The following is a 16,160-nucleotide window of genomic DNA, read 5'->3' as shown; positions in this document are numbered from 1 at the left end:
TTGCCAGCATAACATGTATCTCTGCAGCACAACTTGTGTTGCTGTCCAAAATCCATAAAATCACAAGACAATTGGGAGAGAGAGGGAAAGAGTGGGAAAAGAGTGTGGGGCTGTTTCCAGATGCGCCTTCCTGCCTGTCTCATGTGCATTTTTACTTTCTGGGAGATTTATTCAGAATAACAGTTTTAAACGTCACATTTGTCAAAGAATAACCCCAACTTGGTTTGACAGAGTCTGTCTTTATGCAATCTTTATTGGGATGTGGGAGGCCAAGTACAGCATTCAGTGCAATTTGATAGTTAACAGGCCAACAGTGACCTTTTAATGGTGAAGTGTGTAATATTTTATTTCACAGAAAAGTGAATACACTGTGATTCTATAGTTCTGTCCCAACATTTCTCTGTTTGTTTGAGCATACAGACCAGTCTGAACCGGCAACATTGGCTAAACTAATGGCGTGAATTTAGAGCGGGACCAATCTATTTGTCCAATTCATAAGGAACATGGAGAGCATTCAAAAAATGTGGATGACAACTATTATTATGACCATTATTGCCATTATAATGTGCCATTATTTTTGCAATTCTCTGCAAATAATGGGGCAGATATGAAACACTTCTCCTTTAAATCTTATATTGTACATATGCTCAATGTAATGTTTTTGAAACATACCATTCCAGGGTGGCATCTGGCAGAATAACTTATGAGAATGTGTATAATAATGTCAAAACTATTGCACATAAAATTCTGCCCATGTTTTGAAGTGCTCTTTGTTTTTAATAGCTTTCCAGTATAATGTCAAAACTTTTTTGTTCATGTTTTTAAGTTCTTTTGATTCCAATAGTTTTCCACAAGATGGAGCCAGTGGTCTCAGAGGTTCCAAGTTGTCATAGAGACCACCATCTATTGAAAGTTATGTTTGCATCTGGCCACAAGAGTGAGCCAAGCACAGAGACATGAATCTGGATATAATTTCTTTATCAGATGCTTTGCTTTGTATTTGTATATATTTGTGGAGTGAAGCCATGATCTTTCATAACACTGATTTCTCCTGAAACTTTTGGGTCACTAAATTTGACTCTTTATTTATTAATCTTTTTTCTTCTTCTTTTTTTAAGTTACCAACCGATTTCCTATATAAAACAAAATTAATGTTTTTCTGTATGAAATATTGCTATGATGTTTATCATACAACCACAACCCTTCATAATTTCTGAAATATTTCTGTAACATTTATTGCATATATCAAGATTATGCACGTTTTATTATATACTACATCTCAACAGTATAGATTAGTTAATGCATTAGATGTCATGAACTAACTATAAATATTTTTTTAAGCATTTAATAATCTTGATGTTAATTAATAAATATACTATTGTTTATTGTTAGTCCACTTTCATAATGCATTAACTAAACATATGCAACATTTAATGTTAATAATTAACAATTAAAAAAATGCAAAAACTCCCCTAATTTAAACTAAATTCATCTGTTAGGTGTTCTACCACATTGCCTCTTCAGCTCATTGTTTGATTAACTGTGTACCCTTGCTGTGCTTCTTCAGTATTAGGAGATTAGATCATAGAGACACACTGGTGAACAGGAGAGACTGGTGCAGGCGTCTCACTGCCAGTCTCTCCTTCTGCTGCTGTGAACTGAGCTATAAAAGCCCTCTCCTCCTCAGCTGGAGCCCATTTCTTTCTCTGAAGTCTCACAGTGTGGAAAGCAGGGATGAAACTACTTTTTGCAGCTACTTTTGCACTCTTTGTGCTTTCTGTCTTTGACCAGGCAGACTCCTCAGCTTATGACAAGATAGTTGCCCATAGTCGTATTCGAGCAAAGAAAGAAGGGTAAGAGATGATTATAAAAAAAAGTATATTTATTTTTAATATTTATATTTGTATTATAAATAAAAGTAATACTTAGTCATAAATTTAAGTCTAATAATAACAATATTAAAAATTATATTTTTATAATATTTTCATGTGCAATATGCAAGTAAACTTAATTGGTATTCATATTTTTTTCTGAGAAAGAGGGGTAAGACAAAATATGAGATAATTATTACAGTTAATATTTATAATACATTTTTATAATTAATAAAAGTAATATTTAACCAAATTAATAGTAAATCAAAGTACATAATAATTATTATAATTATTATTATTATACTTATATTTATTTTCCTTGAGCAATGTGTAAGTAAGCTTAATTGGTATTAAAAAATAAATAAAAAATTAAGAAAGGCACCAAATATTTTATAATTAAATGTTTTCTTTTGTCTTTAGAAATAATGATTGTGCCGGTGTGTGAAGTATTTTTTAAGTACATTGTACATTTCAGTAATTTTCTAAGCAAAGGTTAATTGATAATTAGTACAAATTCTTTAGAATGTATATTTGATTTTATTAAATCATAGATTTTCTATTATTACATAATGACATACCTACAATGCACTGTGCGCATCTGTTGCAAGTTCCAACTTCTCAACAGCTTCTCTCACAACCTCCAATTTCATGCCATCTCACCTTTTAACTTTTCTGTAGACCAAATGTCTGCGCTCTGCAGCAAGTCGTGGGGACAAAGAAGAAATACTTCAGCACTTGCCGTAATTGGTACAAAGGGGCCATCTGTGGAAAGAAAGCGTAAGTGTGATGTTTTATTATTACAAATCCTGTCTCCTTGATGGAAATCTGTTGAACTTCACCATACTCCAGTGGTCAAAGGTTAAAGGTTACCGTTCCAACTGATGAGAGTGTTTGAAGGTTTCCAGCAGTACATGCACACATGATTTCCTACTTAGTATTAAGCTGAGCTCCAAGTGTAGCTTAATGCATTTACAATGCTTTCTTCCCAAATGGCAATCCAAAACAGAATTTAATGGTGGAAGTAAATTTATTTCAGTGCATGATTTCAACAATTTGCCAAAACAAGGCATCAGGGATACATAGAAAAGGCTTTCCTACATTGCACTGCAAACCAACTTCCAAGCATGATCTTATTCATGATTCAGTTTTAACGGCACTCTCTGTTACAAACCACCAGAAAACTACAGAGCCTTATAATTGGTATAAAATGGTGAGTCCCACTGTCAGGACATGCCAGGACATGCCATTAATGATTAGAGAAAGGTATAGAGCTTGCCTAGAGTGCTTGGCTCTTGTTGAAACACATTTCCTTCCATTTCAGTCCTAGGGATAAAATACAGAGCTGTGCATAAGATGTGAATTGTGGGACGTTAGGTAGACTCGCTTACACAAGTAATTTAGGAAGGTCTTTGGCACAAAATGAATGATGTATGAAATATAAAATAACAACAAAAAAGAATGAAAGATCTAGATCAACAGTGTAAGAGGAACAGTAAAGTCTCACTGTGTAGGTCTGGCTCAAGTTATGAGTTTGTGGTTTTTGGAAGCCAACATGGTCAGCCACAACTTTTGATTCATGTAGTGTTTGTTATGCCTCCGGTTTCTATTTTTATTTTTTTTCCTGGTTGGAAAAGAGGGAAAACGTTAACTTAAAAAGGTTGCCTGGGAATGTCACATGTAGTGCCATGCTTATGACCCAACAGCACCCAGGTTAGATAGGTCTCCAACTTACCTCCTTGCCTTACTACTCAATGGAGCAAAGCCATACTTTTCAACGTTCACTGCAATTCTTTGTGTTTGAGTTATTCTGTAGATATTCTGCTTCTCTTGCAGTTTTGAATATACTGTAGGATAAGAAAAACTATATAACTGTTGAATTTAGCATGCAGATAAGGGAAGATTGAAGATTGCACACTTACAAATTATAGTTTTAATTTACTGTAATTCACCCAAAAATTATTTACTCCCCCACATATGTTCCAAATCTGTATGATTTTACTTCTTTGGAACACCAAACAGAAATGTTAGACAGAATATTAGGGACTGACAACCATTTACTTTTCCACTGAAGAAAAAAGCATACTGGTTCAGAATGACATGAGGGTAAGTAAATGATGAATGAATTTCCATTTTTGGGTGAAGTCATGGTTCTGAGTTATCTTTATATATTTTTGGACATGCAAAACAATGCAATAATCCAAGGATATCTCCACCATCTGACAGCTTTAAATCAGTACTAACTCTTCTGCCATTACATTCCCTTGCCGCTGTATATAACAGATTTGTATATTGTACATGCGTATGTATATATATATATATATATATATATATGATTATTCTTCTATTTTTTTATTATCTCTGTCTTGTTGCTGTATTGTTTGTGCACTGGAAGCTTCTGTCACCAAGACAAATTTCTTGTATTTGTAAGTATACCAGGCAATAAAGCTCATTCTGATTCTGTTTAATCATTTGAACTTGTGCATAATGTTGTAGAGCACCTAACCTGCTGATACACCAGGGAGTGAATTAATTTGGAACATCTGACTTCCCTCCAAGTAATTAATGTGCCTGAAACCCTTCAGCTTACTTGGTCAACAGGAGTCATGTTTTTCTCCCATTTGTGGGAGAGATGTTTCAGAAGCTTATTTCTCCTCTGGTTGAATGTCTGGAACTGGAACAGAACTCCCAATGATCTCATCGACATCCCTCAACTCTTTCTGCTTGCTCCATTCAGTCCCACAGAAGATAGTCAAGGCGAGGCATGATCCAAGGCTCCTCCTTCTGGATCTTCTACATCATGGTCATAAAGAGAATAGCATTGAACACCCCATTTGTTACTTGCAGTCTCACGAATGCTGGATCTCATGCATCTAGCAGTTTCCACTTTAAACATAACTCACCACTGGATTTCAGTTCTCATTTGGTGATTTAAATGCCTTTTATCTATCTGAAAGATTCAGAAACATGCATCACATGGAACCCTTTTCTTGGTTGTATAGATTTCACAGTGTGGAAGTTTACTAACCATAGTGTCTGTCTGTGAAACTCCACTAGCTAAGAGCCTGTGGTGTCGTCCTGTGGTGTATTCTGACCAGACTTACAAAAAAAAAAACCTGTTTCCCATTAAGAGCTTTACAATAAACTCTACAATATAGGTGCTGTATAGTTGCTATAATTAGCTTTATTGAGATTTATTGAGCCCATTATTTATATTAAGAGCCTGTTATGATGCATACAATCTCTTAAATTGCTGAGCACACTGAAGGGCATGGAAAATAAATGAACAGCAGTAATAATGATAAACAAAAAAGACTTTGCAGACAGAGGACATTTGTATTGGCTTAAAGCAGATACAATTAAAGTTTGCACCTTGCAATAAGGTTGTATATTTGTTAACATTAGTTAACCACATTAGTCAACATGATCTAAGAATGAACAATGCTTTTACAGCATTTATTACCAAGTACGGTATATTACAGTATATAATAATGTTACGGACATTTTTAACATTAAAAGTAGTACATATTTGCATTAGTTGTAAAAAAAAAACGAACGCAAACTAACATTGAACAATAGTAGGCCTATTTTGAAATGAACATTAACCAAGATTAATCAATGCTAAATAATACCTAAAGCATTAAATATTGTTAACATATGAAATCTTACTATAAAGTGTACACCAATTAACATTCAAGTTCAAACAAATTGCGTCTCAATCAGCTCCCTTGTTCAGTAGTCAGGGCACTGATCAGGGAGTCGGCCATTTCTCAATTGCAAATTCGTTCCAGTGCACTGAATCATTCACTCTCAGAAAATTCTTAGAATGCACCATAAAAACCAGGGAGCATCGTTGCTCACCATGTTCTCTTACTAGAAACGGCATCATGTCTTCTGAAGTCTTTCAATTCGATAGAATACGAGCACAAGTGTAAAACGATGAAGTATTATTTTCTTCTTCTTCTTCTTATTATTATTATTAATATTATAAGCAGTATTAAAGATACAAAGAGTTGATATAGGAAACAGGATGAGAAAAAGTGGGACAAAAGATGGAATCGAACCCGGGTCGTCCGCATGAAAAAAGCCCAATCACAACGTTCCTGCATCCCACACCACTGCAAAGACACTAGGGGCACATCTTGTCTACAATTTCTGTATTTCATTGTATTCCGAATTCAATACTGATTCACGACGTAGGGAGCTAGGAAGCTGATTGAGACACATGACGTGTGTACAAGTCAAGCTAATGCTAAGTGGAGTGGTGGTGGTGTAGTGGGCTAAATCACTGAACTGTTAAGCAGAAGGTTGTCGGTTTGATCCCCACAGCCACCACCATTGTGTCCTTGAGCAAGGCACTTAACTCAAGTTTGCTCCGGGGCGATTGTCCCTGTACTAAGTGCTCTGTAAGTCCCTTTGGATAAAAGCGTCTGCCAAATGCATAAATGTAATCACAGTGAACAGATTTTGATTAATTTTTTTTTATAGAATAATTGTGATACAATTAAAAGTATTAAGTGTTAAGATTTATATTGGAAGTGTTTTAATATCTTAATGGTAATATTTAGTATTTTGTGTGTTTTAATGGCACCAAAGAAGACCAGATGAATTCTCATCTATACACAGTTTACCTGAGCAACCACTGGGCGGCTCCATGATGATTCTAATGGCCTGCTTTCTGTTTCTGGTCTTGAGACGAGTAAACTAAAGAGAGTAAAACTAACCAAAAAGAATGATCCCAATGGAGAACAACAATCATTTAAGTGTTATTTTCAGTAAAACATTATTTCATGGTAAATTGTGCAGTTGTCATTAATGATATCATCGGTTCTGACCTCGAATCATTGCTCTGTCATCTACATACTCAGATGAGGCACTGTAAAAAAAAAAAAAAAAAAGAGGCATTACTATAGAGCCACATGTTTTTTGACAATTTCTAAAAATGTAATTTACTTTACCCACAAAAATATATGGGGATCATATGGTGCAAGCTGGAACACTTCCGCACTCAGGATAAAATTCAATTTGTGTGGTCATGGAAATCTATGTTTGTAAGGTTTGCTTTATACTTTATAGAGCCATTAAAAAAAAAAAAAATTAGCACAGAAAAACCATAGAAGGCAACCTCAATTACTTAAAATTGCTGATTCAACATTTCCTGCTATTGTACGTTAGCCTACAAACCAAGGTTTTTCACTGGGTTATAAATTAGTTTTAAAGGCCCTCTGCTCAATCAAAGAAATAACCCTTAGGCTTACTAAACCACCAGCATTGGTCTCAACTCTTAGCTTCTATGCGCTTTAGTATTAATGTCATGCCGTGGCAACATAATGATAGCGGAATAAGGCACAAACCTCAAGACCACATAGCATGCAGAAATGATTTCCATATGGAAAGACTGTCTGTACAGGACCATGAATGAGACTGTGTTATCATAAAACATAGGATAGCTTGTATTGACTAATAAATGGCATCCAGGGAAAAAATTATTATCCGAGTTTGAGCAGGTACACTAGTTTCTTTTTTTTCATGTGGTGCCATAGGTCTCAGCTTCAATAATAACGTACACATTCTTTTATTATTTGTCATGTCTCTCTCTCTTGTGCAGGACTGTGTTGTATGAGTGTTGCCCAGGTTACATGAAGATTGACGGTATGCGTGGCTGTCCTGCAGGTCAGTAGCGTAAAAAATGTTATCTCAATATTTGCGTTCTGACCAGTCAGACTTTGGAAAGGGGCAATGCCTGATTATATTGTCAATAGAACTCATATTTATAAAGTTGCTTTGATAAAGGGGAAGTGTGAAATTTATATTAAACTAGCATCACCAAAGGAAAATGCAAAAATTTAAAGTTTTATAAAGGTACATTTAAAAGAAATTAAGTTTTTAGGTGATAGATGTATATAGATAGATAAGAAAGAAAGAGAATGAGAGATTGATAGTTAAAGCAGATTAAAGGCCTTGTCTGTGTTTGATTACATTTGGATGTTTTGACAGTTGAAATTTTAATTGTGTCATGGCTTGTTTGAAAATTCCATCAAAATACAGCCATGGAAATTATAAAAAAAAAAAATTGGGTCTGCTGCAAGAAAGTGTAGATCCAATTAGTTTGTTCATAACTGAGTCGGAACAGGCTAAAGGTCTGTGCCGAGTTCTGTGGAGCTTGAAAGCTATAGGACAAGTAACAGTTAGAAAAAAAAACCTAACCCAAGTTTGTAGAATAACAGTATGTGAGCTTTATAAAGTCAATATAATGAATGTTTCAAAAACACTCACCTGTCTTCCATTTGTCGATCAAACAGTCCCTCCCCAAACTCACGCTTGGCTGGTTGGGATGATTAAAAGATTAGGTCTCTCCTAAATAAAAATGCAGCCATTGTTTATTCTCCCCTTTGTTGTTATAACCCCATATGACTTTCTTTCTTTATCTTTTATTCTTCATTTCTATCCTCTTTTCTCCCAATTTGGAATACCGAATTCTCACTACTTACAGTAGTAGGTCCTCACGGTGACACATTTACTCATCTCAATCCGGGTGGCGGATGACAAGTCTCAGTTGCCTCCATTTCTGAGACCGTCAATCCATGAATCTGATCACGTGGCTCATTGTGCATGACACCATGGAGACTCCCAGCATGTGGAGGCTCATGCTACTTTCCGCAATCCACACACAACTTTTGAAAGCGAGAACCACTAATCGCAACCATGAGGAGGTTACCCCATGTGACTCTAACCCTTCCTAGCAACCGGGCCAATTTGGTTGCTTAGGAGACCTGGATGGAGTCACTCAGCACACACTGGATTCGAACTCACGACTCCAGGGGTGGTAGTCAACGTCAATACTCACTGAGCTACCCAGGCCTCCTCTTTCTTTTTCTTAAAACAAAATGAGAAATTGTGAAAAAAGTTGTTCTCAATGATGCCATGCAATGGCAATTTATAGTGACTACCTCTTCAAGCTTCAAAAGGACACACAAGTATATTTAAGAAGTCTATTCCATGAGACTCATTATTGTTATCTAAGCAAAAGATAAGTTTTGGTGAGAAACAAACCGAAATCGAATGTATTATTTGTTAAAAATGTTTCCTGACCTTTTTTCTTCTTTGCACATGAGCTTTTGAGTTCTTTACACAAAAGCAACAGTTACTCAGTACGCGCGAGACGGGGCGTTCAAGCGAAAACTCATATTATTTTGCTTCAACAGGACCACCAGTGATAATAACAACAGAAAACACAACATAGCTGCACATAAACTAGAGAACAGAACTAACAAACATGTCTGAAGAGTTTGTAGTGGAAGATATGCATTTAAATGGACTCCTCCATCAAACATAGAGATGGGGGCGAAGGTAGAGTTACACCATGCCCTACTCAGACACCAAACAACACACAATAAAAGCTATATGTTCAATGTTAATCAGAGTTAACTGACCTAAGCAGCTGCGACGACCAACGGGACAATCTGTCGATCACTTGGTCTATTGGCGTCGCGCCCGGTAACCCCATGCCTGCTACCGGCAACGGTAGGCCTACTATATAATGCATAGTGCGAGTACGATGTGATCGTATGTGTTCCGCGACTACTTTCGGGTATTACGTGCTACAGGCTGCAGCGAGGACCTCTTGGGAGTTTCTGGTAATGCTGGCTCTTCAGCATGAACGGTGCAGTTATCGGTGTGCGTCCTACGTCAACATATCTGAAAATATATAGGCTAAGATATTAAAATTTATAAATGTCTATTTTTCCAGCCTGTTGCATAGCATTTATTTATCACCCCTTATTTATTTTAGAAACAGTTATTGTTATTTACACAGGGAAAATATACTATTTAATAAATCTACTTTTATTAGGCTACTTATCGTATTTAAATGGGGACATAATTTATTACAGCTGACGGTTTCTTGAATAAACAAGGTTTGAACATCAACCGTAGCGAGATAAAATTAAATTCACGGCTTTTTAACACTTCTGTGTACAAATTTGAAGTCTGTTATTGGACCAATACAGGTAAACGTCATATTATGCGACTACGCATTACTTTACGGAGACCTACTGGTTAAGTCTTGCCTTAAGAACAGGTGGTGCAACCAAATTAAGCACCGACTTAGTTACAAATTAACTAGTAGTTACTACGCCCTTAGTGTGAACTTTATGTCCTTACTTAGGCTACGTGAGAACTTACGCACAGCTGGTGCAACCCTATCCTGGTGCCCTACGCAGACTGTGTAATATGCGAATAGGGTTGAAGCGAACAAAAAACAATTTCGTTTGAATGCCCCATCTACCGCGTGCTGCGTAACTACTGTTGCTCTCGTGCAAAGAGCTTCAAAGCTCACATGCAGACTCATGAATGCGCACAGGAGAATACCCTCCATGAACATTTCTACTAAACAATACATTAGATTTTGCACCAAACCTTAATATATGCTTTCATAACAATCATGATCTCATGGAATAATTTATTAGACATCTGAATTATACTTTTGAAGCTTGAAGATGTAGTCACCATAAACTGACATTGTATGACATCACTGAGAACAACATATTTTCACAATTTACCCCCTTGTGTTAACAAAAAGAAAGAAAGTCAAACAGGGTTATAACAACATTTTTGGGTGAAATATCCCTTCAAATAAACAAAGCAATATTTTGATAGCTCTAGAGAACCACAGTATTTACACTTTTCAATCTGTAAGTAGCTTACTGTATAGTCATCTCTGCATAATAAGATGGGATGGGAGAAAGTAATTTAACATCTGAAAAATTACACATATCACCTTTAATACTGATGGTTACATAATTAGAATGTTATAAGGATGCATTTGAGTGGTTGGATATATAATTTAGTTTATAGCTTCTTAGTTTTATAACTTCTGATGTTTTAATACACATGGATCTGTGTCACGTTCTTTACAGTTGCTCCTATTGACAACGTTTATGGTACACTTGGCCTGGTGAAGGCCACAAGAACCCAGGAGTACTCTGCTCTATCCAAGCTACAAGAAGAGATTGAAGGTGCTGGTTCATACACCTTCTTCGCACCCAGTAATGATGCCTGGGATCTTCTTGACCAAGTAACATCTCTCTTCACTCTCTCTCCAGGACAAACATGGAAATAGAGCAATTCTTTGACTGTTTTGTGCTGGCTTTTTCCTTTTTCCAACAGGAGGTGACGAGTGCTCTGGTGAGCAATGTTAATATTGAACTGTACAATGCTCTGCACTACCACATGATCAACGAACGTTTCCTCACCAAAGATCTAAAAAATGGAATGACCGCAACCTCTATGTACAATGACTTGAGCGTGCTAATCAATCATTACTCAAATGGGGTAAGTCCATATCCTCAGTGATGCCTTAAACCCAAGGTTTGCATGTTCTTTGTTACCTGCTTCTCCAGGTGGAGCATATTGTAGTTTATCAAATGAGATGGAAATTTGCAATGTGATGAGAAGGAAATCATTTTGCACCTTGTTCTTGTTCAGATTGTCACTGTAAACTGTGCCAGGATCATTCACGGCAACCAGGTTGCCACCAATGGAGTTGTGCACGTCATTGACCGTGTCATCACAGCAGTTGGCAACACCATTCAGGATATGATTGAAGTGGATGATGATCTGAGCACTTTGAGGGTAAGTCCAGGAAAGTTGTTTTCATGATGGTTTCGAACCATGCAGTCAGCTGTCTTCAATATAGTCCATGATCCACACCGACTGATGAAAAGCTGTTTGTGATCTGTTTCTCATCCAGACTGTGGCTACTGCCTCAGGTCTCAATAAGAAGTTGGGTGAGCCCGGACACTTTACCCTGTTTGCCCCCACCAATGATGCCTTTGAAAAGTTGGGCAGAGAGGTCCTGGACAGACTTATGGAAGACAAGGAATCCCTGCAAGGTAAACCAAAGACGAGAAGCTACACGACTTCCCTTAAATGGATAGTTAACCAAAAATGTATATTCTGTTTTCATTTACCAACCCCCAAGTTGTTCAAAACATATACTGTATGACTTTCGTTCCTCAATTGAATGCCAAAGAAGATATGGTGACTGAGGTTAACATCTTCTGCCTAATATCTCCTTTGGTGTTTCATGAAGGAAATTAAGTCATTACAGGTTTAGAATTCATGAGGGTGAGTACAGTAAATTATTCGGGTGTACTATCCCAATAAATCCACTTGCCATACACAGCTGTATTCTCAAAGAGGGCACTTTATGTTGCAGAAGGAAAACCTTAAAGGGGTCATGACATGGTTTTTTTATTGTATTATTATGTTCCCTTAGGTGCAATTATAGTATTAATATATATATTTTTTTTTAAGAAAAACTTTTAAAATCTAGTGATTTATGACCTTTTCCCACCCTGTTTCTCATCCTCTGATTCAAACAGTCTGTTTTGGGGGCGTTTTCCATTTAAGACTTCAGTGTTAACGCCCACTGTTATGATTGGCTAACGTCAGTGCCTATGTATCAATTATTGACGCCCCCAGCCAGAACAATATGCAAGTAAACTAAGTAAAAACACTGTGATTATTCATAATGAATGAAATTGCGCTTTAAAAAGTAGTTTAAAGTTTAAAATAGATTACTTACAGTTTGCGTCGTCGTTGTTCCCAGAATAGTAGGCACGGACTTATCTTTGAGCAACAGTTTTCTGGCAAAGCCAGCATCATATTGAGATTTGTTCTCAAAACAGTCATCCTTAAAATGTACAGAACAAACGCTTAAGTTAACACTGCCGTGACTGGGACGTCCGCAAAAAATAAACTGCATCCATTTTTCCCTGACGTCTGGATCTTTCGGCAGCTTATTCAGAGGTTTTGTTTGACCACAGCCAGGAACAGCACATCTGTGTGGCATCGTAATTTTCCTGTGCACAAGTAGTCTCTGTCAGAGCTCGCTGTCCATCGACTGAACACTTGTGAGGCGACGGCGATACAAAATGAGCGTAGCTGTCTTGCGCTTAAAGCGTAGTTATCTTGTGCTGGAGGCGGTCATATGCAAACGCTGTTACGTCACTTCTAACCGACACGTCACTTCTAACCATGAATCCAGAACGAGCTGTATTTTGAGCTTGATTAAATAAATGATTCGTTTAGAATGGGGAGGACGTCTTAAAATATTAAACTTGCAGGACGTTTTAATGATACAAAGACCTCTTATATACCAAAAGATCAAGGCAAATTTGGTTTCTCATGTCATGACCCCTTTAAGTCCTCATATTGATTGCAGACTTGGCTCAAAGTAATACTTTATTCCCATTTAATGAGTCAAAGGTGCAGGAAATCAAGGGATTGGCGGTTCCCTCATGCCATGTTTGTTGATATGAGTCAACTGAGTGAGACTGTTTCACACTGCTGACTGAGTGTTATTTTGCCCCCGTTCAAACCGGATAGGCCCACAGCACCCCAAACTGTGGACCTGAAATTCTCAGACAGTTGTCAAACAGAGCAGTAACTACTCTTATGAGACTAGTCTGAGATATAGACACTAGTTAAGTCACTTTGAGATGAGATCAAGTTTTAGCCATTCTCTGCTTCCGAGAAGTTTATGGCGATGTCTTTTAAAAAAAAAAAAAACGTTTTGATGTACAGTTGTTAATGCTTGTTTGTTTTGGAGTTGAGATACATTAGCTTTCCCACTGTTCATGTAAAAGAATGAGATAATACACCACTCTCATGAATATCAGGTTTGTCTTAAATACACTAAAGGTTTTATTAATGCTTGAGTGAAAACCGAAGGAAAACTCGCATTATGGCCAAATTTGTTGCACTAAGCAGAAAGATATTTGACCCGCATAAACTTTCATTGAGGAAACTATGAGAGATGTAAAATCATAAAAAATACTCCACGGTTTTACTCTCTTGTCAGCGCAAACACTAGCAACGTCTGAATGGCTGGTGGGGAAAAAAAACGTGTCTGTGGCGACATTATGTAAAATAATGTTACAGGCTTCTTACAACGTCTACTAGTGTTGTCATGATTCCATAATCATATTTTACGATACTATACCAGCTAAAATATCACAATAACAAGTAGTATCACAATACCACACAATGTTAATTTTTAACACAGTTTGTCATAGCTAAGGCTGTTTTTAGAAACTATCCATTCCATTTGTTGGAGCCAAACCGCATCAGAACAGCCAGTTCAAACAGCATCAGTTTGAAACTTTTGTTCTATTATTTCTGTGACATGCATTTGTAATTGGAAAAAAAAATAAACAAGTGCAACTTCTGATTTTTTCTGAAAAAGGTAAATCTGTAAATGTTAAGATAAAGCTTTTTATGTGAAGTTGCACTAACCCGTGTGTATTATGCAGAAGCAGTGGGATGTGCCCAAAGGTGCTTAATAAGGTTTCTGGTGTTCACCCTTTGATTTAAAATCTCTCTAGACATTCATGGCAGATTAGTTTTCCCGGTCTCATCAGGCAAAACCCAAAAGCTTCTCACTCTCCAAAGGTTTATTTCAATCCATAACCGCCAAATTAACACACTGGGATTCAGACATGTGTGTTTGAAGCATGGGAAAACTACACATTAAAAAATAAACAAAACCATATAAGGGGCAAATTCTAAACAGCATTTTGCGTTCTTAAATGTCACTGCGTGGAGGGGACGCCACTCGAAAAGGCAACATTTTTAATGTTCTTTGCAGACATAGGTTTGATTCTAATGAAGGCTTTACTGAAAATAATAGTTAGTACCACACATACAACATAACTGACAGTACAACTGTATTGACTACCATTTAAAAACAAATCTGTGGCACCGCCAGTATTTTGAAGCATTATTATCTTGATGCTACCATAGCAATGGAGACTTTTGGAAACGCATTCTAGTACCGCATACTTATAAAAAAATCTGACGTTAGGAAACAGAAAACGTATGTGTAGACAGTGGTAACTACACTGACAGGATGCAATACCACACAAGACAATTCTAGAGAAAGAAACAGTGGAGTGATGTAGATAGTGTGAACATATGTGCACATTTAACAAAACCAGCCCTATTTTAGCTCCAAAGTGTGCATTTTCCAGATGCAGCAAACACTGAAGCATTGAAACATTGAAGCAACATGTCCTCATAAGGATGATAGGAAAGATATAAGGTCTTATGAACAGAGAATAGTTCCTTGTCTTGCCAAATATAGACAGGAAACAGCTGTTTACTTTATGATCCAGAGAAAAATGCTGTCAATGGGATATTTGCCTTCTTATTAGTCCCTAGCGAGACTTTTGACTAGTGATCAGAGCACTCCACTTGCTGTCCAATGGTGTGGAGCTGCTGAGAGATTCACTCAAAAGGGCTCAAAGGCTCCCAAGGATCCTCAGGTTCCTTTTTCAACAACCCATGGGAGCTGCAATGACATTATGAATTGTATGCGGGCATTCTTATAATTTCTACATAATCCATAAATTATCACAAAGGCTAATCGTGAGACAAATTGTAGCGTGATAATTCACCCAAAAAGGAAAATTTACTAATCATTTACTAATTCTATATTGTTTAAAAAATGTATGACTTTCTTCTGTGTAACACAAAAGAAGAAGTTTAGAAGAATGCTAGCCTCAGTCAACATTCACTTTCATTGCGTTTTGTTTCCATACAATTAATTTGAATGGTGACTTTACATTCCACGGAAGAAATTATTTTCATATATGGGTGCACTATCCCTTTAGGACCGTGTTGAATAATTTAGCAAAATTAGTCCATTATATATTTTCAATCCTGTTTGTGATTTTTTTTTTTTTTACCTGAAATTGTATGTTCTATACATCAAAACAAACATAGCTAATATCACTTTTCATAATATCCTGAGGAGCCTAAGAGGATTAACAGATGTTCTTAGATGACTAATGTTTCTTCTCTTCCACAGCTCTCCTCAACTACCATCTGTTGAACTCTGTTCAGTGCTCTGAGGCCATCATGTCCGGCACCTCTCATGAGACTTTGGAGGGCAGCAACATTGAGATCGGCTGCGATGGAGACAGTCTCACCGTCAACGGTGTCAAGATGGTCCTCAAAAAGGACATTGTCACCAGCAATGGTGTCATCCACCTCATCGATCAAGTCCTCATGCCAGATTCTGGTAAGCTTTGTCTCATTTACATTGGGCTTCCAAAATTCTATTTGTAAAAATGCTTATAATTTTGTATTTATAGTTGCTTTTTTATTACAAATTATATTATCATCATAAGAATTTAAGTGAAACTTAGATTTTAAGATTTAAATGAATTTCCTAGTATTTGGTTTTGCTTAATGACAGCATGAATTCGAACTGGCATGGACTCCAAA

General features: G+C 36.7%; 1 protein-coding gene across 2 annotated transcripts in view; it reads left to right on the top strand.

Annotated features, from left to right (window-relative positions):
• The first annotated feature begins 1,670 nt into the window (after nucleotides 1–1,670).
• LOC127629695 (periostin-like) overlaps nucleotides 1,671–16,160 on the top strand; it is a 32,060-nt gene continuing 17,570 nt past the window's right edge. The window contains exons 1-8 of one of the 2 annotated variants that reach the window (XM_052106918.1): nucleotides 1,671–1,853; nucleotides 2,550–2,648; nucleotides 7,477–7,541; nucleotides 10,787–10,944; nucleotides 11,037–11,201; nucleotides 11,355–11,501; nucleotides 11,620–11,761; nucleotides 15,742–15,954. In XM_052106918.1, coding sequence (XP_051962878.1) covers nucleotides 1,735–1,853; nucleotides 2,550–2,648; nucleotides 7,477–7,541; nucleotides 10,787–10,944; nucleotides 11,037–11,201; nucleotides 11,355–11,501; nucleotides 11,620–11,761; nucleotides 15,742–15,954 — 1,108 coding nt within the window. In that variant the 5' untranslated portion in view covers nucleotides 1,671–1,734. The remainder of the gene's footprint in view (nucleotides 1,854–2,549; nucleotides 2,649–7,476; nucleotides 7,542–10,786; nucleotides 10,945–11,036; nucleotides 11,202–11,354; nucleotides 11,502–11,619; nucleotides 11,762–15,741; nucleotides 15,955–16,160) is intronic. The other variant, XM_052106919.1, reaches the window with a different exon arrangement.

Source organism: Xyrauchen texanus, chromosome 36, assembly GCF_025860055.1.
Source record: "Xyrauchen texanus isolate HMW12.3.18 chromosome 36, RBS_HiC_50CHRs, whole genome shotgun sequence".
Taxonomy (NCBI): Eukaryota; Metazoa; Chordata; class Actinopteri; order Cypriniformes; family Catostomidae; genus Xyrauchen; species Xyrauchen texanus.
The sequence above is the reverse complement of the archived record's forward strand: the minus strand, read 5'-3'. Positions and strand labels throughout refer to the sequence as shown.